The following is a 25796-nucleotide window of genomic DNA, read 5'->3' on the forward strand; positions in this document are numbered from 1 at the left end:
GGTGTGGAGATGACAGCCATTCAGCAACTTCGTCCAAGACAACGAGCCTCAGCTGACCCATGACAAGCCTAAGCATGCTTCAGGTCTTGGAGAAGCATCCAACTTGTCAGCTATGCTATGAAATGTGCATAGCTGAACATGAAGCCAGCAACAGCCTTCAGGGACTTCTTTACAGAATGGCATCGTGGTTATACAGGCTAACTTTTCTTCATTCAAAATTGGGACATTTTAAACCAAGGGTTTTACTACAGTATAAGCTACAAAAAGTATACCGCAGATTTTTTTACTCTCAATTTTTGGCTCCCTAAACTGACGCTTGGTTTCAAACTTTTGGGCCACCATAAATTTGCCAGCCAAACAATTTTGTTTATATGCTTCAACTATCCTGTTTTCTTTCTTAAATCCTCGAAAAGGTAGTTTCTCCAGCTATGTTTTGGTATCCTACACTAAACCAAAATGCTTACATTTACAGCTCAATAAATTCTTGCACACACCACTGTGAAACTGCTCTTTTTTATCTGGTTAGAAAGGAGTTAACAACGGCACCATCTCCTGTATCTAGCAGAAGTCCCAGCACAATGAGCAGAGTTAATTACTTCATGTTCAAATACATCACCAAAACACCATTACAGAATGTGTGCAATTGTTCTTACTTTGAACTAAGTTTTACATGGCAGAAAATATTTAAAAAAAGAAAGTGATTTGTTCTTACCATGAACACCCGAACAGGAAAGAAGTCCCCGGAGATTGGATCACTGGCGCCAGCCAGTTCAATATAGCGCACAATTTGAACTAGGAACCAATCGCAATTCACAATGTTGCTGCACTTCACCAGTTCTTCAATCAAGTGCACGTAATTGTCACGGTGTTTTGATGTCATGGTGTCGAGAAGGTTTTCGAATGCTTCCAAAAGAAAGCTTCCAAGCACATCTTGTTCAACTTCAGGACACTTTTGATATTTGCAAACAACTCGAAGGTGCACTAGGAGCTGCAAAAAATGATGGCAGATGTCATTAAGCTGAGTGAAGATTCCCAATGTGTTCATGACCTATGAAGTGAGCTTGCAAAGTTCGTGCCATTTTAAATGTAGATATTAAGTATTACACATCAGAACTTATTTCATGGGCTCTTAAAATATATCAAGGCAATGTTACTTCAAATGAGGTACTTCTCCACTACAGTCTTGAGGAACCCTTCACAGACATTTGCAAATGCTGTCCTGAAATGCAGCTGCATATGCCTTCGCGACAAATTCTGGGAGAACTATGAAAACTTTCTTAGCTTATTAAAATGTCTACTTAACAGAAATATCCAACACTGCACACCAACTGCATTTAAATAGCAGTAGCCAGAAACAATAACAGATTAGCATTACAAGAAGAAGATAATAGCAGAAAAAAAGGCACACCAATCTGTAGATTACTAAAACATAAAGTGTCACTCATGTCAGTTTTATGTGCTTTATTCAGTAGCCTTTGATTGCTCCTACTTCATAAAGATGCAATGCCGTAGAATGATACTGGCTTCGTAATTCTCGCAAACCTTCAGCACCTTTATGCTCCTAAAAGGACTGAAATTATGAACTCAGTGCCAGTGGCATTATACAGCCCTGTTGCTGCCTCTAAAACCATACCCATACTGCTATCATCCGTAAGTTCCCCTAAGAGTGTTCTTAAGAATTCCACAACTAACATCAGTCACAAGCAACTTTAATATTTCTTCAAGCTCTTCTTTTTTTTAATGCTCCATGCCCAGAAGCAGGAAGAAAGTGTATCTATTTAAGCAGAATTTATTTTTTCTGTGCACTGCATCACTAGAAAACCAAACAAATCCTGCCCCGTAGGTAGGCATATTTACAAAAATTGGCCCAAAGCTCTGCTCACTAAGAGTCTGCTTCGGTCCAGGGTTAGCTACGAGCAAGACTCACCTGTGCAACTGTGGTGGTGCATCCATCAGTAACAGCTAAGTCAACAAGGCCTTCAATGACTTCCAAGGGAGACTCCATGCATAGGCTGGCAAAATCACTCAAAACCTGCTCAGTGCTCTTATTATTTTTCATGACATAAAAAGAAAGATTCCATAGCTTTAATTAGCAACTTCGACAAAATTACACTAAGCACAAAAGTTTCTTTTCAGTGACAAAAGCACATGAACAAATGTAAACCTTCCATACAACCACACATGTTGGTTAATTAATTTGTGCTTGTGCATACAAAAATGAGCATGCATGAATACTTAACACCACATAAATGACCAAAAAGATAATGACAGAGTATTCAGCGCAGCTATACTTTCCAAACGTATCACCTCAGATGCAAGATAAACCTTAATGATATTACCTACTTTTGCCATATTTTTTAATTGTGTGAAAACGAAAAAAAGTGCAAGCATACTTCACAGCCTATAGCATTACATCCAAGCTGCATCTTTATATCTCATAGTAGCATCATCATGGTTTGGTCAGGACATTACTTTTTTTTTTTTCGCAACAGCAGTAGGTCTGCTCTCTAGTTTTCTTCTCTTATCACTTCCATTTCCCTTCTATCAAGATTTACCCAACATAGTCAAAGGAGTATCACCTCTAAACTAAGTCCAAAATCAGCATCACAGAGGAGGTTCACTTTTTCAGCAAGTCGGCTTTCAAAGTCAGTCAACTTCAGCGTAGGGAGACGACTGAAGCTCTCTGAATGCATCATATAAAACAGCATCGCTTCTTGCAACTTTGGAGGCGCTGCACTGCAGGTCTTGAGCACAAGCTGCAAGTAGTAACGTAAAAAGAGTACACTTATGACCATTACTTGATGCTTGCCTTTGCACGGAGCTCCCAGTTCTTCAACACAGCAGCTGCTCCTCCATTATTATGACAAGGATGCATATAACCATGCACGCACAAAAACAAACACACAAAATATGCACAACCGAGAGCCACTGAGATTGCAGGCAAGAACAATGAGGCTTACTTGTCACTGGCGAAAGCAAGCAGCCAGCACATTTTTTGCAAATTAATAATGCTTCTTTTTTTTTTCTATCATATATGCACACACACATGCACACATGCATGCCTAAACGGAAACAGTGCATCAAAACCTGTCAACCTTCTACTTCAAAAGAACAGGAGCAGGAAAATTGACATGGCTATGCACCATATTTTGCAGTGCTTTGTCTCTTCACCAAATACTTTAATTTATTAAACTAAAGTAATACTACCAATCTCAACTCCATAATCCCCGTTGCATACTGTACAAAACAGCAAAAAAAATAATTTCCCTATTGCCACAGTTGAGAAAATAAAATTTTTGTATCATGCAATCCAAATTACCAACATATTCATATAATAGTAACAAGAATGAGTAAAATATCAATAGTCCTACATTTTACCAGATACTGTCCAACAGCTACCTATTGACATTTCTTGACATGTTATTTTTAAGGATGATTGCATGCCTATTGCCGCCCGTTACCTTCTTTTTCGCTTTCTTCTAGTTTCTATTGTAAAATACTTCAAATACTAGCATGCTTGCTGGAATGGACGGCTCCTGCTGTACTTGATTTCTTTTTGTTTCAGTTCTGAATTTTCAAGGTATTGTTTGCTAACCTGCCTACTAGCAGTTATATAACACTTATGTAAGAGTTCTCATTTTTGTTGATCTGCTTGTAATTTGTCTGTATTGTACTCTATATTGTACTGATGCCCACCTGCTACGGTCTCTTACTGAGACTGGAAGTATTGTAAATAAATAAATAAATAAATAAATAAATAAATAAATAAATAAATAAATAAATAAATAAATAAATATTGCTCAGGGCATTTATATAGTATTAGCTACAACGAGCACGCAGTGTACACTGCAAGAAGACTCGCTATAAAAGAGCTAAACCTGGAACCTTAAAAGGTAAACAGTGAAACAACTTCAAATTTTAGAAGTCCTACAGTGTAGCACAAAATGTTGTTGCACAAAGATTCTGGTATCTGATGCTGATTCACTGATTCAAGTATGTCTGCAAGCAGTTTCTGTCTGCAAGCACACTTCCCCAAATTTAGTAACACCCTGGCTTTACTTTCTCAACATGCTCAACAGTTTTCTGCATTTGTATAATCTAAGAATCACTGCTGGCAGGAAGCTGGAGGTTTAGAAGAACTGTCACTCAACCTTTTCAAGGTCTGGGTATTACAAGATCGATAGCCTCCCAGGCTCTGTAACTGCTACGTGTCCTCCACTATTTCGTTACAATCATTTACAATCAATAAAGAGCTGTATCTAGCACATCAAGTTGAGAATCCACAGGCCACAACAAAACTACACAGAGATTAATAGTCTCGAGGAAATAATTCCATGTGGTACCTTTTTCACACAGTCATTTGCAGTTTCACATAGGGCAACTTGGCATAGACGAGGAAATAGCTCTGGGTGACTCAACAAGTTCAAATGGTTGTTCAGTTCATCACAGCTCCTGGGAGAAATATTAATATACTTTATAATGCAAATATATGCTTTAAAAGCATAGTATTCCTAACGCAAAATTTGACTGCCAATTTTTCCGCATACACTTTTCTTGATTTCACAGCTCAAGAAACTTGCAGCTGTTAGCAAAGGGAAGACACATGCATGCCTACCCTTTCTTGTGACACCAGGCAGCCAAGACACAAAAATATAAATTGATTGAATACACTGTGCTCACATTAAGGGGGGATGTGGATCTTGAGATCAGAAAAAAATTTGTGATAACTGCTGGTCATATGTTTAGGGGAATCTCCCAAGGTGGAGTAGATTTGTAATAAGGAAGTAATTAGACATTGGCATCCACCTAAGTGCAGCCAATGCACCCAAGCACAGCCAAATGTAGCTATTTGACCAACACTGTTCCCACTTAGAGTTATTGATCAATTAGCCCTTGCCCTAATACGCTAGGCATCCCGGTTAGCTCAGTTGGTAGAGAGACTGCTCCGGTGGAGCAGTAGTCCCGAGTTCGAACCCCGAGGGCCAAGTTTTTTTTAACTACGAAGTTTCTGTGGAAGCTGTGTGTACATCCTTCCTTTGTAGCCTTATGGCATCTCTTGGGTGGACGCCAATGAGTAATTGCTCCCTTATTATACCTCAAACTACACCTGCGCAAAATATCCATGCTCAAAACGATCCCAAGGTATGAAAAAAATGAATACTTAAAGAGTCGCATGGCTGAAAAACTAAACGCGAGCTTCAAAGTGACGTTCCACTTCACACGATCACAATTCCAAAACCGCTCTCCAATTTCCGCCATTTTGCTATTGTTTTAAAGCTCATTTTGTGCTCTTTCATTTGACACCTCTCAAGATGCCATCACATCAGCGAGCCAAAGCTACCAGCATTTACCTGCATCTCGATTATAGGCGACTCTGCAAATGCACACAGCCTTCAAGCCTCTTTACATCCGTTCATGATTTTACAAATACGGTCTCTGCCTTACAGGCTTTTTCTCTGGTTGGCCTTGGGTAAATCTGCTTGGCATTATTTATTCAGGAAGAGTAGAGCTGTGCAGTGATGCTATTTTTACTGGCTTCTACACTGTGCATTAAATTTAATTAGCTGCTTTCCTCAATTACCAGCCAACCAGTTTTGTACGTTCTATTCAGAAATATTTTACCAGTGTATTATCACTGAGGAAAGTGTAAAAACAGCATCACCACACACATCTTGGGTAATTCAGTTCTACCAATATTTCAATTAATTTATAAACATTTTTGGCTAACGGCCTCGAAGAGCCGAATTAAAATTACAAAACTGCTTTTAACTCAAACTGCAATTGTGCTATTCAAACTGCAGTTACATATTTGGACTCTATATAATAAAGCACACTTGAAGAGCGATTTAACAAGAATCCTGCCATAAATAAAAAATTATTTTTGAGACTCTCATCCTCCTTAACCCTTTCACTGCCACTCCCTAGATAACTCGGGCTACCACATATGCACATCCCCTGCCTCTCCTGAGTTAACTCATTTTGGCTTTTTAACTCACCCCCTGCCGCTGCCGATAATACTCGTGTAAAAAAAAAAACGATGCAAACACGTAGCGCCATGGAGAGACGCTATAAACTCATAGATTTTGTAGGATAACACAACAGATAGCGCGCATGTTTCCACATCCGAGCCGCTTCGTTTTGGTTTCCTCACAGCAGCCATGTGAGGCAATGTGCCACACTCGTCCGCACTTTGACGGACGAAGAAATTCAAAACTGCTTGTGAATTCGGAGTCCAATGATAATGAGAACGACGAAGGAGCCCACCTAAGTGCCTTGTAGAGTGATGACAGCGATGAAGTCCCCCTTCCACCGAAAAATCCGCGTAAGAAGAGGAAATCCGACAGGCACGATTGGTGCTGGAAGATCTGATTGAGTACAACTAATATCTATAAGATTATCCTGAATAAACATGTCTACATGCCCTGCAGAGCATTTTAGTGTGTTACTAGCAAAAAATTTCCAGGAAACTAACCTGCAAAAAAAACCCGGCAGGGTGTGTGCAGCTGTGAGTAAAAAAACCTGGCAGTGAAAGGGTTAAAATTAGAATATTAAATAGCTTCATCATTACAGCAAAAGTGATAAGCAAGTTTCGGGGTGGCGTTTATTGTGCTCGAAGCCATTTATTTGGCCTGGCTTAATCTTTTTGACTGAGCAAATGGCATGACCCATTGGTTAGGCCAAAATACGTAAACCTACATGATGAAAATGACATGTGATTTTTGTGATCTATTATTACATCGAATAGCTTATGTCGGTGCCTGTAGTTTCACCAAGGGTTTTCTCTATTTGTACATTTTATAGTCAAGTGAAAGCCCCGATTCCAAACATACGGTTTAATTAGTGTTTAATATGGCTTGTTCTACACAATACAACTATAATCACAAAATTCATTTTAGCATTCTTCCAATTTTTCGCACTTTTGAAGATTACCATTAGATACTTGTCACTGTATCCAAGAGGTATGGCAACATGATAGAAGGTACATTCAATATCTACTTCTAACTTTTATGCAATTTTTGAATGCATTTAAGTCTACTTACCATTGATGCTTCAAGTAGTTTTCATGACTCAAAATCCAGACGATGAATTCTAACATTGGGGAGAAAATATACCACTAATATTAAGAAGTTTGTACCAGAATATTTTTAAATAATTCAACTTTCCCAGCAGAGTATATACTCTTACATTTCAAATGTCAAGCAGTTTTTATTGTGTTCAAACGTTAGTATGGCTAGATGGCGTACATGTGAACATCACTATATGGACTGTTCCTTGCCCCAGCAACAGTGGCTACTACACACATAAAGCACTAAGAATCAGTATAAGACTATGAAAGAACGCTTCTCAGTAATAAAAGAAGGAATGCTGCTAGAGCAAAAGTTTTGACAAGGAATTAAATTTCACAGTGATGCCAGCTAACCCAAGAACAAAATACTCTTGAACTACCAAAAAAAAAACAAATAGAATATCAAATAATCCATTCATGCAAATGCCAACACACTGGTTCACAAAGCAGAGTGTGAGATTTTTTAACAAAACAAAAGAAAAAGGCAAAGACACTCGCCCAAAATGCAATTGTCTGGCTAACTGACAAAGCTATCAGCTGTCTAACAACTCCTGGTAAAGAGGAAGCTACAATAACACAAGTACAAGACAAAACTTCCATTTGAGACATCAAATTTTAGTTGTGTGTTCTGTCTTTGGAATAATGCAGAGCACATTAGAAAACATAGACAGCCACGTAGATTGCGTGAACAAGCGGTAAATAATTTATAATTCAATTTTTTTCCATCATGCTGTTCCGGATTCAGTTTCTGAGCCGAACGACGACTGTGACGTCACAGACAATTTTAGGTCTCGTGAGGCAAACAAAAGCTGCAGTATGGTGGCTGCTTTGTTTATTTTAATTTGCACCTACTCTCACGCAAGCCTGCCCATGAGTTTGAATCACAAAAAATGAACAAGCAGCAGTTTTATGGTTTATGGCTTATGGGGGTTTAACATCCCGAGCGACTCAGGCTATGAAGGACGCCTTAGTGGAGGGCTCCGGAAATTTCGACCACCTGGGGGTTCTTTAACGAGCACCGACATCGCACAGTACACGGGCCTCTACAATTCTGCCTCCATCGAAATTGAGCTGCCGCGGCCGAGATCGAACCCGCGTCTTTCAGGCCAGCAGCCGAACGCCGTAACCACTAAGACACCGCGGCGGGGCGAACAAGCAGCAGTTATACTACAGTTTTTTCAAGGCTCAAGTAACCTCAACTCATCTATGACGTCATAGCTGATATTCGGTTGTTGAAATCAAAACCGAAAAGGGATGAGAAAAAAATTAATTATAAATAATTTAGCTGGCATAGATGAATTCCACTTCATGGCTCATGTACAATATTGTCTTGCCCATCATTCCAAAGAAAAAAAACTATACAAAAATTTGGTGTCTCTACCCTTTTAAGGTTCATTTAGCAGCCACAACAGCAACCAAACTAAAGTAAAACATTCCGATTAGCAGCAAAGAAATGCAAACTTCACACATACATTACGCACATCCCTTTCACTTTTCACCTTACTGCAGTGCACATGGCATTACTATTTTCTATTTACTATGTTCAAACAGCCAGTAGTATCCAAATATGCAGTACAGAAATTGACTGTTTTTGCCTGTGCAGATAGGAACTGAAGCATTTATTTTATCTCCATGAAAAATCTAATTCCCATGAGACTTAAGAATGCTTATAAATCTACAGAACCTTCCGCATCAAGCAAAATAATTCTGTTGCTCCTGTCAACGTTGTCAGATACAGGTTTAAATGTAATTTCCTGCATAATATTTTTGCACACGTTTAGCGATGTCATGATGTTCAATTCACTAGGCTTGGCGGTTTCATAAACGGAAACTACACTGAAAAAAAACCCGTTATCAACAAAGTACTCCAAATGGCAGATTCTTTCTTGTGATCAATGTCGAGTATATGCTGCATTATGAGAAAGCTAAAAAACATTTTGGTGTTTGTATGCCCTTTAAGCTTTGCAAGAGTGAGAAAATGGCATGACAGCTTACCTGAACTAGGTGAAGCAACTTGTCGTTTGAGAAAGGTTTCAACATCGCTGATAAGTGCCTCTTCATCATGTTCAGCAGGCAAGTCAACTTCCGCAGTGACCCACCTCTCAATCAGATCTTTCAGGCAAGCTAAAAGAGGGCTCTGAGTTTCACGTTCTTGGTTTATACTTTCAAAGGAGTGCAGTAAACACTGCAGCCTTTTCATCAAATGCCACAAATCCTCCAGCATGCTCCTCTTAAATATAAGTTGATTCTCACTTCCACAAACTATGCTTGCTACACAGAACCCATGGGTGCTGCAAAAAGCATGCTTGGTCTTCTGCTCTTGGATAAGTCCTTCCCCACAGCAGAACATAAGTGCCTTTGTCACTTCATTGAAAAGCAAGCTATGCGCATGGGTCATCAATTGGCAAATATCAGGCCATGAAAGATTGTTCATTACACGGCCACAGCACAATGGCACTACATAGAAATCCTCCGCTACTTTTTTTCCTAGGTCCCCGTAGTTAACCACCCAGAGATTAGGAATGAAAAGGCTAAACTCTGTTGGCTCACAGATGCTTTGTACAAAATCAAGAACCACATTCATTAGTGATGAAGCCCAATCAGCAACTTCTGAGTCGGACAGGCTGCAATTCTCCAAGAGACACACGAGGCTCTGTACGTAGCATTCAAGAAGACATTCCGCTGTTGCCGAAATTCCATCTGATAAAGGCAATCCTTGTATTTTGGAGAGAGCAGAAAGTGTTTCGTCATGGCTTGTGGCGAATTCTGTCAAAAAACAATAATTATAAAGTCGAACAACAAGCAGTCAAACAACAAGGAAGCAGCAAAGGACTTCTAATGTGAGCAAATGTATGGAATCAGGTGACAATGCAAAAATGTTTATTGTAAGCATCTATGTGCAAGTAAGAATATTAAGTCAATAGGAACTATTTCCTTCATTAAAGTTGAGGAAAGCAATTCAAGAAAAAGCGGTTTAAGGATAAAAACTAAAAATAAAAGCTAAATGTTCTGTTTTAAATCTGGGCCCATACTTTTATTTCGAATCCAAAAGAGAATCCAATCCCCTACAGTGTGCAGTGAGTGTTTAAAGCAGAGCATAAAGTCATTTGCAATCCTGGAGTTAACACCATTGTGGAAAGAACTACTGGATCACTTGAATGCCACAAAGCAGCAGTTGGGCATTACGATATCACCATGCTTGCATGAGAGTAAATGATTGCCACAAAGTTGCTTCTTCTAGTTAATAAACAACAACTGCCTGCTTTAGCAGAGTGTGTAATCTTCACTTAACAAAACCTTCAGACTTCTCTCTCTTGCACGAGCCAAGGAGGAGTGACAGCAATGGCTATACTCCACCCTCCACAAGAACGTATACTCTCAAGCTCAACTGCATCATGTGACCGGCACATCCTCGAGGTTGCCCACTTTTCGGCTCACATGGTCCTATGATACAGTCCCCCTGAATAAACACAGGCAGTGTTCAGTTGCAATGTACGACATCGACACCATTTGAAGGTTGAAGGTTGAAGGTTTATTTCCGCAACTGGGTGTTGCGAGGACAGCCAGGGAAAAAAGCTGTATAGACAGCTTGAGAGGTCCTGGCTTCCTCTTACAGGAAAGCCCCATATATAGACACCACTGACAATGTGGCTTTGCAAAAGCAAATCATTCTTCAGCTTACTACCACAAGGGAAGATAACTGCGGGGGACATGCCCTAACTTTTGGTCACATCTGGACCAACACGAACACCTCCACTAATCCAGACAATCAGTGCACACTGCCATGGATCAATGCTTGAAGGCATCCTGCCAACCCTGTCAGCAATCCACATGTCTTTGTGTCACTTTATGCCAGTCCCAGCAAACCAAAAACCTCTCAGAGACGTCTAGCTAGACGTCTCTGAGAGGTTTTTCTGGGGTCTAACAGATGAAGTCTTATTAAAGGCAAGTGGCTTTAGATCACTGAAGAGGTAACCATTCCAAAAGAGAACTTTGCAGTATGCTTCAGGTGAGAAAACTCTCGGGTTATGTGTGTGAGCTCCTGAAGGGAGCACTCTGAAGAGGAGTAAGGAATCACTACGCTAGGCTGCTAAGCTCTTATAAAATCAACAAGGTTAGGTACTTTTTGGACAAACCTTGTACACACCGAACACTGAATAATATTAAAGACATCATACAAGTTGACCCCACTATTACATTCCCAAACACTACTTTTTTCTACCCTTGAATAAAAGGTGCCAGGTCTTCTGACGAAGTATGCAGGTTACAACGTTACAAACAATTTGTAGTCCTAGGCCGCTGAATCGTCATATACAGCTCCATAAAAACATGGAACCTCATTTATCCCAAATTCTTATATGGTTTTAGGAAGCACCCAATCTCAGACTGAATGTAAACTCTAAACATACAGCTTGGCTTTGTCCTTGGGATGAGGGCACCGACCCATGTAAGATACATTCAAGATTACAGCCCTGTTGGAAACAGTATGCAAGTGTTCACAGCCACAGTACACATCAATAGTAGCTGGCCTGCACAGTTGAGTAAACTAACAGAGAGCCATGAGCTAAAATTTATTTCTATAGTAATTGAAAAAGTATGTCTGCGGATGCTGCACACTTCAGATACCAATACACCAATGGTCAATAAGTCAATATAAAACATACACATTTTCAAACCTACTAACACCTCAAATGCCTGCTTTGTAAGTGTTATGTACGGTACCACCAAAAGTAATTCTATATTGCCATGACCCCCCATATTCAGTAGCATCTCCAAGAACACACTCCATTCTACCTTCATTTGTTCTTTTAGACAAACTGAAAAAACAAACATTTACGATACGGCTGGTTAAGTCTTCAAAGCTGCTAAACTGAAGATAAAAACAATATTGTGTACCTTTTATGGGTTCAACACAGGATGTCCATATTAATGCAGATGTTGCACAGCTCCAAATGTAGGGCATGGTTTTAGAGATGTCACTTATTGCTTCAAGCACAGTGAGCCTAATTCTTGAAGGCAATGCTTTCAGGCCCTGAAATTGTGCCAGGGAGTTAAAAACAATAAAACAAGAAAAAAAAGTTGACAGCACAGCCATGCACACAAGGGGATCTAAGCAAGGGTCACGATAATTCTGTGCTGCCTGCGGAAAACACAGATCTAGTCCAATTTAGCCTGTAGCAGCCATAATGTGGTTGCTATCGCATTACTAAGGTCACAAATAACATGACGGTGATCACAGGCCCACATGCAAGAAGACAGGGTGGGGCTGCTGACAAAGTTTGGCCTTCATCTAAGAAAGGCCAAAATGAAAAAGAAGTGTGGCGGTAAAGCCCTTGCCCCTCAAACTAAAAGTCATGCATACACCCACACAGGAGACATACATTCATATTTAGGCAGCGAAGTGATGAGTTTTAACATTCTAAATTTAGTCAGTAGAGATTAAACATGAGGGGTGAGAAAAACATTAATCCACATTGCTCAGGTTAGCTTATGCTGCACCTTAAAGGGACACTGAGGAGAAATTGAAGTTGTCTGGTATCGACAGAATACCAGCTCCTGATTACAAAAACGCCACTCATACTGACAACAAACCTCTTGTAACGTAGAAAAGAGCAAGAACCAAAATACAGGTATCGCCGCCACAGGCCAAACTCGCAAGTACAAGCATGATGACGTCATAGGACAAAACAGTGTTGCTAGAACCCACTAGAACACGAGAAGCCACAAATCACTGAGGTGCAGCCAATGCATGCGCAAATCTCTTTGGCGTCGCCAGATGGCGCCACGTACCCCGCAGCTACGCGCGCGCCTGCAGCATCAGGACCAATCACCGCCTGCTCACCGGCCGTAGGCGGGCTCCCGGTATTCCGCTAACGATAACAAGGTACACGGTATGCTAAAGGTGTCTATTTGCTAGAACTTCATTGACGACTTCGAGAATGGAACCCATTGTAACGCCGGCAAAACGCTGGTGCAAACGTAAACGAAGCGACGGTAGCGACGGCCGCAATAGCCGATAGATGCCTTCAACGTGCGGCTGGCGTAGGGTGCCGGCGGTAGCTTTCTTTTCGGCTGCTGCCAGGCTGCACTGCTGGCCGCCAGAAATCACGGAGTCTGCGTTACGTCATGTGCACATCATGTTTCACGTCACTTAGTCCTGTGTCGTCATAAGAGAATCCCAAGTTTGAATCAGAGCGGCGGGAAAAACTTTTTCAACTTAGAATCCAAATTTCTTAGAAATAAATGCATCTTTCGCTGCCGCCCAACTGGCAACAAAGCCATGAAATGCCGAACTATTGGATTTTGCTGTAAAAAAAATATTAATAGAGCTCTCCTCACTGTCCCTTTAAAAGGGGCCTGTGCTCTTACACTAAAGTGAGTCAGAATGCTTTCCTGCAACAATTTTAGTAAATTTTAATCATGGCTGTATGTAGTAGAAAAAGTTGCAGAAGACATTATCAGACCATTCAGTCAAGCTCCAAAAGTTTTTCATAAAATGCAAAACTAGGAAAAAAAAAACAGTGATAACAGCACTGGCACTCAAGTTAATTACTCATTACCCATGCATGTTATAATGAATGACATGTCACCTCATCATGCTAACAAGCGGCCCATGCCATTAGCTATGATCAAGCTTAAGGTAGTCAAGCCAAACAAATGGCTTTTATTGAAATAAATTCCACCCTAGACTCAACCACCCCTGTTTCTATAATGGTTGGTTTCGGTTTTATACGGTTTAACATCCCAAAGCAACTCAGGCTATGAGGGACATCGTAGTGGAGGGCTCCGAATAATTTCGACCATCTGGGGTTCTTTAATGTGCACTGACATCACACAGTACATGGGTCTCTAGCATTTCGCCACCATCGAAATCCGACCGCTGCGGCCAGGATCGTACCCATGTCATTTGGGTCAGCAGCCAAGCACCGACCACTGAGCCACAACGGCGGCTTTTCTATAATGGTGTCACAGATGACACGACCAGTCAGACTGAAAGTGCACGAAATAAAAATGGCATCACTGCAAGTGCCTTATCGCAATAAATAACTGTGTAAATCTACTCCAGATGCAGCAAATGTGGTCTGGAGGCAAATGCAAATGTTTACTACCAGAAATATAAAAAATTTATATATACAGGAGATGTGATATTGCCTTCCCTGCCTCTTTAATTGAAACCAAACGGCCAGACTGAGTTTGCAAACAGTACGAAAAAAAAGATAAAAAATACAGAGGGCACTGAAGAATTTGCCCATTTCCAATTACCTGCAGAAAGTATTTTCTCCAGCCACATGATGACACAAGCTCCGTAAAAAATGGCCATCCAATGCGTGGGAAGTCATCAAGCACAGACTCAAAATACTGTAGCTCAGTGTCTGCTGCAATATTGCAAGACCTGCGGGAAAAAATTTATTTTTTCTGTTACAAGATTGAAACATCAATAAATAATTTCACGAGGCTTACAAAAGCTGTGCATGAAATCACTAGATGTGAAAAATACAGTATACAAGCAGAGTCCTCAAAAGTTGCACTCTTTGCAGAACTGTGCCACTGACAACCCCACAGTGTGAAAGCACAGAGCTTAATGCATTTGGCAGCAAAAGTAGCGAAACTTGTACCTCTGCCATGTTTGATTGATTCAGGACGTTCCTAACAACTGCTTGTTCGAATCTTTTTTTTGAACCTGTTGCAGCATTTATCTCAGTGTAGCTCAGGTAAACAGAAGCGATGTTTACATTAATGTTAAAATGCACTTTGCATGCTTTTCCAAACATACCTATTTCCGTTCAAATGTGATGACTCGCAGAACAAATCAATGCGTCCACTGTGTTAGATCAGTAAGCCTGAGAGTTGCAAGCAGTGAACACATGCAAACAGGTGGAGCATAGCACCAAGGGGAAAAGATGATAGTTGGCTGTTGTGGTGCCCAAACTACTTGGGATGCCCCAGTAACCAGAAACATAAAATTGGATCTCTCCATTCCAAAACTCACAAGAATTATCTGTCTCCACTATGTATCACTCTGTGTTCAAGCATGCGTGCACAAGGACAGTGCAGTTGCTCTCGAAGCACTAGCGTTTCAGAAGTGTGAATCCAACAAGAAATACAAAGTTGCATGCAAATGCCAATTTCAGCAAACAAGAATACATACATAGAACCGAGCAAACCAAGTAGCATGCAGAAAATGAAGACTACAATTCTACTCACAGCAATACATTTGAAAAAACTGCAGCATGCAGCCTTGCACTGACAACATCAGAACTGATTTCAGCTGTGCAGGTATTTTGTAATTTATTTGATACAGTCAGTGCTGAAATTCTGCAGTGGCCTTGGTCAGATGAAAACAGATTCAGGTTTTTGTCCTGGAACAAAAGGTAATCATTTATTTCTTAGCCATGATGCAGATGTTTTCTATGCTACCAAGAATCACAAAATTATGCTCAAAACCCTGGCTGGCACCTAACTCACAGTTGAAGAGGGAAGTTGGTTTGCCAATGAAAGAAAAAAGGTTTCACTCATGCAAAGAAATATTTCACAGCAACTGGGTCCTGCAACATGTGCTAAAGGTGCCCTGCACACTACCTGAGAGTGGTAAGTTAATGCATTTGGCTAGGAGTATATAAGTTCCTATAAATGTTTTCGGAACACGGAAACCACAAAAAAATATTAATTCCTTGGCAGCATAAGCGTGTAGCCGTAAAATGAAGGGTATAGTCTGCACTGCCCTATGCTACCTGCTCAGTGCACCCCTCAATGTGCCTCCAAGGAAACTCAACTTTTTTGTGGGAACCTGCACGTCACCATAAATATCTTTCACTTCGGTTTTCGTTTTCAAGCTGTTGGGTAGTATCACAGTCAACCTACACAATTCCATGCACTGATGCCCGTGAGCAGATAGACCTCACAAGTGAAGTACAAAGTAAGCTCTCTTTTTTTTCTCAGAGTGGCTTTATCACTTGATTTTGGAGCAGTTGCCAGTGCCGCTTATCAAGACCGTGGCAGAGGCAGGGCTACCATAGGCAACAGCAAATAGAACACAGACTTCAAGAGCAGGGCATTGCTACCAGAGGCACAAGTTGGAAAATAGGGGAGAGAACTTGAGTAGAGGAAAACTGCTAGAGCTAATAGCACACCTTTTGTTTCTTGCCTCTCATCATGTGCTTGACTAAAATTCTTTTGGGGCAATATTGCTTTCAAGGTGCCTTGGCAATTTTAAGGCATTTTTTGCGATTCATGAAGACACATCTCAGGACCCATATGAAGGGAAGAAAAACGGTGACATCTGTATTCTTTCTGAAATAACTCCACAGGAGCCACAACAAGATACAGATATCAAGCTTTAGTACAACTGTGCAATCTTCTCTTCAGTTCAAGTTACTTTTTTTTTTAAATTAAATTTCTGCATCGATGCAAGCCCCCTCACACTTTGAACATGTCCTTCAGCCCTTGAGGTATAAGTATAAAACCAATAATAAATAAAATTAAAGTTTTATTCTACGCAGCCATCAGTTACGTGATATCATACACAGCACTCATGTTATGCAACAGCAGCCAAGCCATTCTCCCTTCTAGACATGATGCAAAATTGTTAGAAATGTCACCATCAAGGCTATATAAAATGATATAGGCAAACTCCAAGAAGGCAGACCGTACATATTCAATATATTCAATACAATACTGTTCAACTACAGCAAAAGTAGAAGTCCTTTTTAAGCCTACTCAGTCCTGTTTAAACTTATTGTTTATGCCAGTTAAATATTATAAGATTTATCAAAAACAGCATTGAACTGCTAAGCAGAAACTAGAGAGTCCAGTAATCAAGCTTGTAAGTTACCATCATCATTTATGTAACCACCTTCCCTGTCAAATGGCATCATGCAAAACACTGCCAGAGACACGCAACCTTTCACTGCGAGAGACAACTGAAAAAGTACAACAAAGCAGAACCAAACACAGGGGTAAGGGTGCGAGAATAGTACTTTTTACAAACTGAACTGAATATGAATAGTATAACTTTGCTGCTGAATTGAATACAAATAGTTTAGCTTAAAACAGAATTGAATACGAATCAAACATTTTCACGAATACTTGCTACTTGCAGGAATATGCAACGAGAAATAGTGCGACACAGCAAAGCACTAGCTGCGTCACTGCAGTACAGTGCTGTTAGTTATGGAGTCATGGCTATACTGCTAAAAGATCTATAAACATTGGTTAAAGGACCCAATACTGGTCTCTATTAGAGGGTGGCAACATGAAGTTATTGTATTAATTCTATCCTCATCAAGTTATACACATAAGAAAAGTACCTTTTACCGTTGATGACGGGAGAGAATAAACTATAGCACCACATCAAGGTGCTAGTTTATTTTTTTATTTAGTTTTTTTTTTATTCAGTTTAGTTTAGTTTAGTTTAATTAGAAGAAAAACATGAGTCATGACCTCTGAGGTAGGGCATCAAGACTAGGTTTGCTGAACCTGCTTGGGCCCTGCCATGTCGTCCAATCACTGAAGACAAGTATGAACATTACAAACGCCACCACAGGAATGGACCACGTCACGGACCACACACATACCAATCAGGGCAGCATGGTATGCAGCATGTGTGGTCCCTGTTTTTGGAACAGTCATGGAAGAAAAACATGGAGCACCTTACTTGAACTTCACGCCAATTACTTGAAAAATATTCAAAAACTTGCAAACCTATTTGATTTGTTTCGAATAGTTTTGAACACGCACTATTTGATTGGTATGGCGAATCAAACAAAGATATTCGATTCACTATCCCCATCCACCAAACATTTCATTCAGTTCATCCGCATTATCTTAACCTCTACTTGAGGTACCCCAGTGAGCCATCTATTTTACTGCAAAGCATTTTTCAACGATATAGCATTGCCTGCACTGTATGGCCCTAGGCCTTGTAAAGGCCTAGTTCATGGCACTCCCAACTCTTCGGCAAAAGTTGGTGAAGGCTCTTTGTTGACAGTGTTGCACATGCTCTACACAAAAGACAACATCGGCACTAAACTACAGCAGCATTAAAAATTACAGTTGCCTTTACTGCAGCAAACAACAAAGCAGAACTTCCAAGTTACTGCATCTGCATATGCTTGAGCTGCATGGCTATGGCAGCCACATGCTGTACCATCAAAGGTAATAGCTGGCATAGATTAGCAAAACCTTATGTTGAACAGCAGCATCAGAAGCATGGTACTTATGCTACTTTAGCTTTACTGTCAGCAAGTGAAATCATGACAACCCAAATCTAGTGAGCCATGCCTAGATGTGCCGAAAGATGATGCACTGCTATTCACTCCCGCTACATTCAGTATGCTACACATATGCATAGGCATTTTAACATTTTCAAAACTAATGCACCAATTTGTTAGCACTTAAACACCAATGGAAATCAAATTTGTGTTTTGCTTTGACTTTTCCAACTTCTTGATTGAGCCTGAAATAGACAAATGCTGTGTTCAAATGTGACAATGCATAAAATAGAAGGGTTGTGAGCAGTAAAAGCAGTGTGCCGCTAATGGTTCAAGTATAGAACCATGCAGGGTACCACACATAACATAGCCCATATATGAAAATAAATATGCAGACATACAAAAATGGCCGTCTTTAGTGTCTTCTTGTGCAAGCAGAAATACCTCCTAATTCACAGCAGCTTAATAAAATGGCCAAAATCAATCGATTTTTGAGCCACTGGAGATATGTGACAAGTTTCAAATATACAGTTGTTGGGTACGAAAAGAAGTCCCAAAGAGCATGCTTTCTGAAAATATTGCAAGGTCCCATAAGTCAAATATCATAATTTGCATGAAAGATTTGATGGCCAAGCAGAAACACTGCGCAAACTTGTTTGCCTTAGGGTGGTAAACAGTTGCGTAGCAAATAAGCTATTTCATTGGGGTAGCCTTTCTTTGAGACTTAAAGTAAAAACTCCACCCTTGCCACAGAGATGAGTTCTGCAATGCGAACTCTGGCCATTTACAGTGGCAGTCAAGCAGCGCATTACTGCAGCGACCGTGAATGGCAGTTCACTTAAAAAGTTTAACTTCGTTAATCGACAGACCTTCCTAAGATTTGTTAAGGCCAGATGAAGCAGGCCCAAAAACAGACCACCTGACCGTTAAGGTTTTCCAGGTTTAATGTGCTGCTGCAGTGAATTGTCATATATCATGATCAGGTGAGGACACAAATGAAACAGGACATTACCAAGCAACATTAAAACAAAATGACTCAAGCTGCGCTACTCGCACTTCGTGGCTGCTTGGAGTTTTCACATCACATTGCAAATTAGGCATCTAAACCTTGCCCAGGTGGCGCTTTTGGCAACAGCTACCTTCATGGTATTTTCACTGTGCTGACGTCACAATCAATGTGAAATTAAGTCACACAAGATTCGCGCAGGCAGCACACACAAAACGAGAGACGTTGCAACTCGCGACTGAACGGTGGAGTCGCTCTCTGCAAGGTCGCAAGCTGCTGCTGCTGCACTGCCAAGCTTCAAGACTGATTTCCCTCAACAGCCTAAATTGCTGTTAGTGGAGCATTTAAAATAGTAATGTAACCGACTTCTGAATTTCGCACTTCTCCTCAAAGCACCGGAAGAGTGCGGGGAAGTTTGGTGTGACGTCAGGTATGATTTCAAATTACTGCTGCCGTCAGCCACACCCATGTAGTGCCTCGCTGGATGCGGCCAAACAACACTCGGCGAGCTTTGCCTTCGATGGCGTTTTTTTTTTTTCTTCAAATCAAGCGTTTATGCTTTGGAAATGCACCGGTGCCTTCGATGACGTCGTAATATGCCCCCCCCCCCCCCCCCCCCCCCCTCCTTTCATTTAGCACTGCGCGCTGCAGAGAAGCTTGATATTCGTCGCGATTTTGATCGGCGATTACGTCGCCATTTCAAATGCTAGCCCAAAATGGCTTCGCATGCTTTACCTGCAAGTTTCACACATTAAATCCCTTAAAGCTCGTCGATTTCTAAAACCTATGCAGTTGCCCTTAAACTACCGGTCGAAACAGTGGGGTCCATTGCAGTATCCACAAGTTCGGTGCTTTCCAACGCATTCCAAAGCTACAAACTGCAAACCACAGCGCGGCCGCAGCCTGCGTATTGCAGGCTGTTTTAGAGTGCTCGAATCATCTCTGCCGTCAAAAATGTATCTAGAAACCCAAAGAGGTACTCTGCGAGCACATGCATCGCAGAGAAGCCATCACCACTGAAACAACTTTCACGAACTTCGTATCTAGCATCACAAGAGGTACAGTACTTTGCGAGCGCATGCATCACAGAGAAGCCATCACGATTGAAACAACTTTCACGAGCTTCGCTCACGCACGCACCCCGCAGCCATGCGAGACTAAAAGCGCACAAAATTGACTAAAATGCGAGCAAAGAAATGCGTCTTGGCAGAAGTAGCAGAAGACAACATAATGCATAAAGCGCACCTCTTGCTGTAAACTGCGCTCCGCAGAACGCAGAGCGCTGTGGAGCAATGAAATGTCTCGACCATATTCGAAGCTCCGAAACGATGTCATTATTGAAGGACACTCTAAAGTAACACATTTAGCAAAAGTGCAGCGTGAACAACAGTATAACGGGATAAACACAGGTTCCCGAAGCTACGGCGCTACCGCACACCACCTAATTCATGCGGCGCGCGGAAGTGTCGGCAGTTCGCGGTTTCCTATGTTTCCTGTCAAGCAGGAATCTACGTCATGATCACGTGCGAGCGGCAGTCAGCGCCATGGAGGAAGAAAAAAGTTTTTTTTACCTCCATGGTCAGCGCAGAGGTAAGAGGGGAGCGATGCCGCTCGAGAAATTTGGCGCGCTTTTTGCAGCAGACCGCATGTTGGAGTCTGATAGTCCCGACTCTGAGGAATCCGACGACGATTTTGGAGACACATTTGTAATGTGCCTTCTGCTCACACATTTAGAACGCCAGGGCCGACACAGGGTGCAGTTGTATGTGGAAGAGGTTGTGCCGCGCTACAATTGGACTTCGAGTTCAGGAAGCTTTTTCGTCTGTCACGATCAGCGGCGACTCTATTATAGCGGGCGAATTCAAGCGCTCCTCTTTTTACCCCGCAAGCCTAAGAGGGAGGCCAAAAATCACAGCCGAGAAAACTGTCCTAATCGCTCTCACTTACATCGGGTCGCAATGGGCGCTCTATCAGATCGCCGACAAATTTGATGTCAACGAATCAACCGCTCACGTCGCCATAAACAGAGCCCTGGCCTTTCTATGGTCTGTAAGTGGAAGGGAGATCCGCTGGCCGGATCGTGAAGAGCAGGCTCTCAACAAGCGGGCACTTCGTGCTCTGTACACTCGCTACGGAGCGTCAGCCCGCCATTCTCACGGTTTGGTGACCTGGTGACTGCGACTCAACCATCGACGAAGCTTCTGTCACTGACCTGGAAAACATTCTGCTGGAAACAGATGGCTTATAAATATCTGTGCAGGAGTAAATACAAATATTGATGAACAGCCGACGAAATCGGAAGGTGTTCACAAACACTGCTGTTTTTTGTTTTTTTTTCGAAGCAGCTAATCTGTGCGCGTTGCTTGCGTTTGCGAAGACAGGATCGAGCGAGGAAGAAAACGGCAGTGCGCCTCGTCATATCATTCGCCCCAACCCCAGTGGTTGTACCCTTGTGTCCTCCAAGCGGAACAGCTTTTCACCACGTACCAACAGCAGTTATGCCATATTCTTGTTTGCTCACGCCGGAAAAAATTAATTTACCTGCAGGTATGGGCGCGGCGCCGCCCCTTACGAGTGTGTAGCGGACGACGCACGAGATATGTAGAAAAGCACGACTGCAGCGCCATTAGTTCCAGCAACGTCCACGATAGGCACGCCAGCTGCGAAACTGAAACCAACGTTCCTAGACAGTTTCACAGTTTCACTGAAACTGTCTAAGAGCGTTGCGTACGGCGGCGTTGGGGCACACCATGGGCACACGCTGTTTCGCCGATTTAGCGTTAGCGTCGCCCACTCACCCAAGGGCTGATAGCGTTCTGCGCATGCGCAGTAGCATCCCGCTATTCCCCATACTAAAACTATATTGTCTCATGCTGAGTGCACGACAGAACGCGAACAAGTTGCAGGCATTGTTCTTGCACAATTCGCCTTGCGACCTGCAGTCATGCAGATTGAGAGACGCAAACTGATCAGATTTCGATGCAGAAATGCAATGCTAGGCGCGAAGCCGATCCGTCGTCGAACTTGTCTTGCTCCACGGTCGCTGTCCGTTGCTTTCGCCCTGACTGAACGCAATAAACTTCTGGAAGCTTATATGCCGCTTCCTTCCTTCTGCCTTGCGCATAGAGCGCACCAACCGACCCACCACAACAACAGCAAAAAAAAAAAAAAAAACGATTAGTACCATTAGGAATTTCATTTGGATTCAAATGGAACCGACTGGGGTGCAATTGGACACTATTAATAGCAATTCAGTTGGTTGGTCCAGTTGGATTACCCAACTGGTTTTGCTATTCCGATTCATTCTAAGAAACAAGTTGGTGCCGTCCAAGTGGGAGAGATGACACCAATTAAATTTTGGAATGTTATCGGAATCAACGGGAATTTTCAAACCCGTTTAGATATATATCGAACACGATTCCATTTGTACATTACAATTGTTCCTGACATTCCATGTAGTATACCAGTAAACAACAACAAAGAAACTGAGTGTCAATTAAACAGAAGAAAATACTGACCAGTTTGGCTGGTGTATGGAACCAACTGGGACCAAATGAATTCCCAGTCGGCTCCAACTGGAACCATACAAATGGGAACTGTTTCATAAACCAGTTAAACCACAGTGTAACCAGTTAAACCACAGTCAAAACGGAAGTGAAAATTTCTAGTTGCAAATATAGTTGCAATCAGAAATTTTTCAGTAGTGTACGTATTTGCAAGCAATTGCAAGCCCCAACTGGAATTGTAAGTGATACACAATTGGAAAATTTCAAATTGGAAAGTCAAGCCAATGATTGCCTTGGGTGAGACCTACAAATTGCTGTTTGTTAACAGAACAGTGAATTAATTAGGTTTTTAATACGAAAGCATTACTAGGCTATGTCGGCGGCTTTCTGTCATCAAAACCGCGTCCGCAGCGATTGTGTGAAACCATCGAGATATCGTCTCAAAAGTGGTTTTATCGGAGGAGGATGAGGCGCGAGCATTTTGGTGCCTACCGGATCATTTATCAGAGCCAAAAAAAGTGACCAAAAGTGGGCGCGGACGGGCCGGGAGTGGCGCAAAATTTTAATAGCCGAAAGTGCGGTGCACGTGACACGCCATGTGATGTACCACGTGACCGGGAAGGTGGGCGGAGCCAACGCGCGGCGCGAAATTTGAATGTCCGAAATGAATACCGAGGTGAAACGGTGGGAGCTTTGGAGTTAGTCGAAATCTAATCTATAACAAATTATAGAAACGGCAGTAGTAAATGAAGATGAATTAAGGTGTATTAGAGTGAATTAAGATTAATTATAAATTAAGGCAGATTAATGTATTTGACTTCAGAATAAAACAATTCAGAATTGAATGGATTATTTGTGTAAAAAATGCAATTTAAGTGAATTAAATATGGATAGATTTAATTGCGAATTAAATGCGAATTAATTATAGAGTAATGTAACATTATGACTAATGACAAACATCTCGAAAAAAAAATTAAGAGAGTAAGCTGCATTAACTGTGGTTTAAGGTGAATTATGTGATTTGATTGTCAGATGCGATGTCATAACTGACATAGAGGCAAAGAGGACTACTTAGAGGTGGCGAGGAGGCGTCAATACTTTCGCATTACTCCAATGCGGTTTCCGCAGTGCCCTCTAATGTTTTTGTAAAAAAGATATGCGTAGCTTTCTGCTGCAATTGTTTTCATCATTTCCACCATCCCACAAACAACGTTAGAGGGCACTCAAACCGAACTCAGTTACGACAAGCTCTGTGAGAGTCTGTGAGGATGAATTTAAGAGTCAGGATGGGAGGCTGTGAAGGTGATCGCTACCTTCTCCGCATGCGTTGAGTTGGGCGCTCTGAACAAGAGGCCGTCCACCTGTTCTCCCTCGTTTATGACTGCAGCCGTGTACCATTTCCCCTTGGAGTGGTAGGGGCCCGCAATGTTGATGTATAGAAGACGTGTTTCCTTGAGCGATAGTGGCGGTGCAGGGCATCCGCCCGCGACCATTATCTTAGTCGGAAGGGGTAGAACGTAGAGGACGCGTCTCTACAGTTTGAGCACTCGAGCCCGTTGCATCGTATGGTGATCATGTTTAATATGTAACCGGTCCAAGAGGCGGCGACCGGACATGGCCTGGGCGAGACGCGTGTATTGGTTAACGAGATGCGCCTCGCGAAGTTCCCGGTAGGTGTTCACTCCCCCCAACGCGCGGAGTTGCGCATTGGAAGTGGAGGTCGGGAAGTCGAAGGGCTCGCTTGAAAATTTTGAGGAGTACAACCTACAAGCAATCTTTGGCATGTTTCCGTAAGCGGAGGTAGGGAGTCTAGTATAGTAGTCCACAGTTACGAAGGCATGTGCAAGCCGCAAGCTGCATCGCATCCTTACTTCGCAACCCTCCTCACTTGTTGGAAACGCGGCGAACCATTCGGCCCACCTGGTCAGAGCTACTGCGTCCCTTTCTTTCCTCAAAACACATGCTTTCGCATTCCTCCACGTAAGCAGACATTATAAGTGCCCTCAGAATTTTTCGTTTTGGTGCAGGATCCCAATTCCCTGATGCAGAGTCTCAGAATATTGTTGGCTAGCGGAGAGATTTTCCCTACCAAGTAACTTATACAGGCCCTTCAAGAGTCTGCAAGTACGCAGTTGGACTTCGGGTCTGCAGCCGCCAAGGCGATAGCGAACTCCTCTGCTTGGTTTGGATTCACGGCTCTGAATGAGAGTCAGTCCACTTGAGTTCCCTGATGTATAACTGCCGCTGTGCAATATCTCCTGGGCGATGGTCCGGCTATATGAACATAGTAAACCCCAGAACGGGAGCTGATACAGCGTCTAGACACTGTACTTCTGATGGCTTCACTTTAGGACGCCCAATGAGCCATCAGCCCCCTAGTGGAGATCAGTGGGAAAAGAAATCTGCACTCAAAATTTGAATTTCAGCGTATTCGCGTTTTTCCCTCTCCTCTCGGCACTTTTCGCATGCCAAAAAGCAGTGCGAAGTGAAGCTGGCCAGCAGCTCCCCGGATGACTGCTCACCATCACCAAGAAGTCAGCACAAGCCACTGGGGCCCTGGACTAAGGGCCCCACCTACATTCTTCAAGTGCCCCAGTAATTTTTAGTTGGAAGCAGCTTTTAGTGACACAAATGACACTGCAAAGAGCCATACGATTACGCACAATCACCGTCCATCCCCCCCCCCCCGCCCCCGTTTTACGCCCCCTCCTGTAATCTATGAGGTCAGTATGCCAGTCTACCCCACATTCTACGGCCATGCCCTTAAAAAACCCCCTTCACCGAGATTAAACCTGAACAGTGGGAGGCCGCATAGCTCAGCTCTGACCTGATACCCAAATCCGGGCCATGACGCGAGTATTAGAAGTAAATGATCGCCAAGGGCTCATGGCTACTTGATCGAGCTACACCTCCAATATCAGTAGACTACTAAAGTCGACCATATCTTTTTCCTCCTCCTCCTAGACCAAAACAACGCTTGCTCAGAAAATAATAAACACATCAGTAGC

The 25796-nt window shown here is 42.2% G+C and overlaps 1 protein-coding gene across 6 annotated transcripts in view; it reads right to left on the minus strand.

Moving 5' to 3' along the window:
• The window catches only part of LOC149359194 (uncharacterized), a 35999-nt gene extending 15243 nt beyond the window's left edge, over window positions 1-20756 (minus strand). For 3 of the 6 annotated variants that reach the window (XM_089571459.1, XM_089571455.1, XM_089571461.1), the window contains exons 1-10: window positions 20528-20756; window positions 15272-15426; window positions 14330-14459; window positions 11963-12098; window positions 9062-9832; window positions 7041-7089; window positions 4344-4452; window positions 2580-2756; window positions 1928-2044; window positions 713-988 (exon numbers count right to left, since the gene is read on the minus strand). In XM_089571459.1, coding sequence (XP_089427585.1) covers window positions 713-988; window positions 1928-2044; window positions 2580-2756; window positions 4344-4452; window positions 7041-7089; window positions 9062-9832; window positions 11963-12098; window positions 14330-14459; window positions 15272-15426; window positions 20528-20617 — 2010 coding nt within the window. In that variant the 5' untranslated portion in view covers window positions 20618-20756. Of the gene's footprint in view, window positions 1-712; window positions 989-1927; window positions 2045-2579; window positions 2757-4343; window positions 4453-7040; window positions 7090-9061; window positions 9833-11962; window positions 12099-14329; window positions 14460-15271; window positions 15427-16197; window positions 16310-16898; window positions 19866-20527 lie in introns of those variants that run through there. The other 3 variants (XM_089571456.1, XM_089571457.1, XM_089571458.1) reach the window with 3 other exon arrangements.
• Window positions 20757-25796: the final 5040 nt, after the last annotated feature.

This window comes from Amblyomma mixtum, chromosome 2, assembly GCF_055824585.1.
Source record: "Amblyomma mixtum isolate Tamu chromosome 2, ASM5582458v1, whole genome shotgun sequence".
NCBI classification, from domain to species: Eukaryota; Metazoa; Arthropoda; class Arachnida; order Ixodida; family Ixodidae; genus Amblyomma; species Amblyomma mixtum.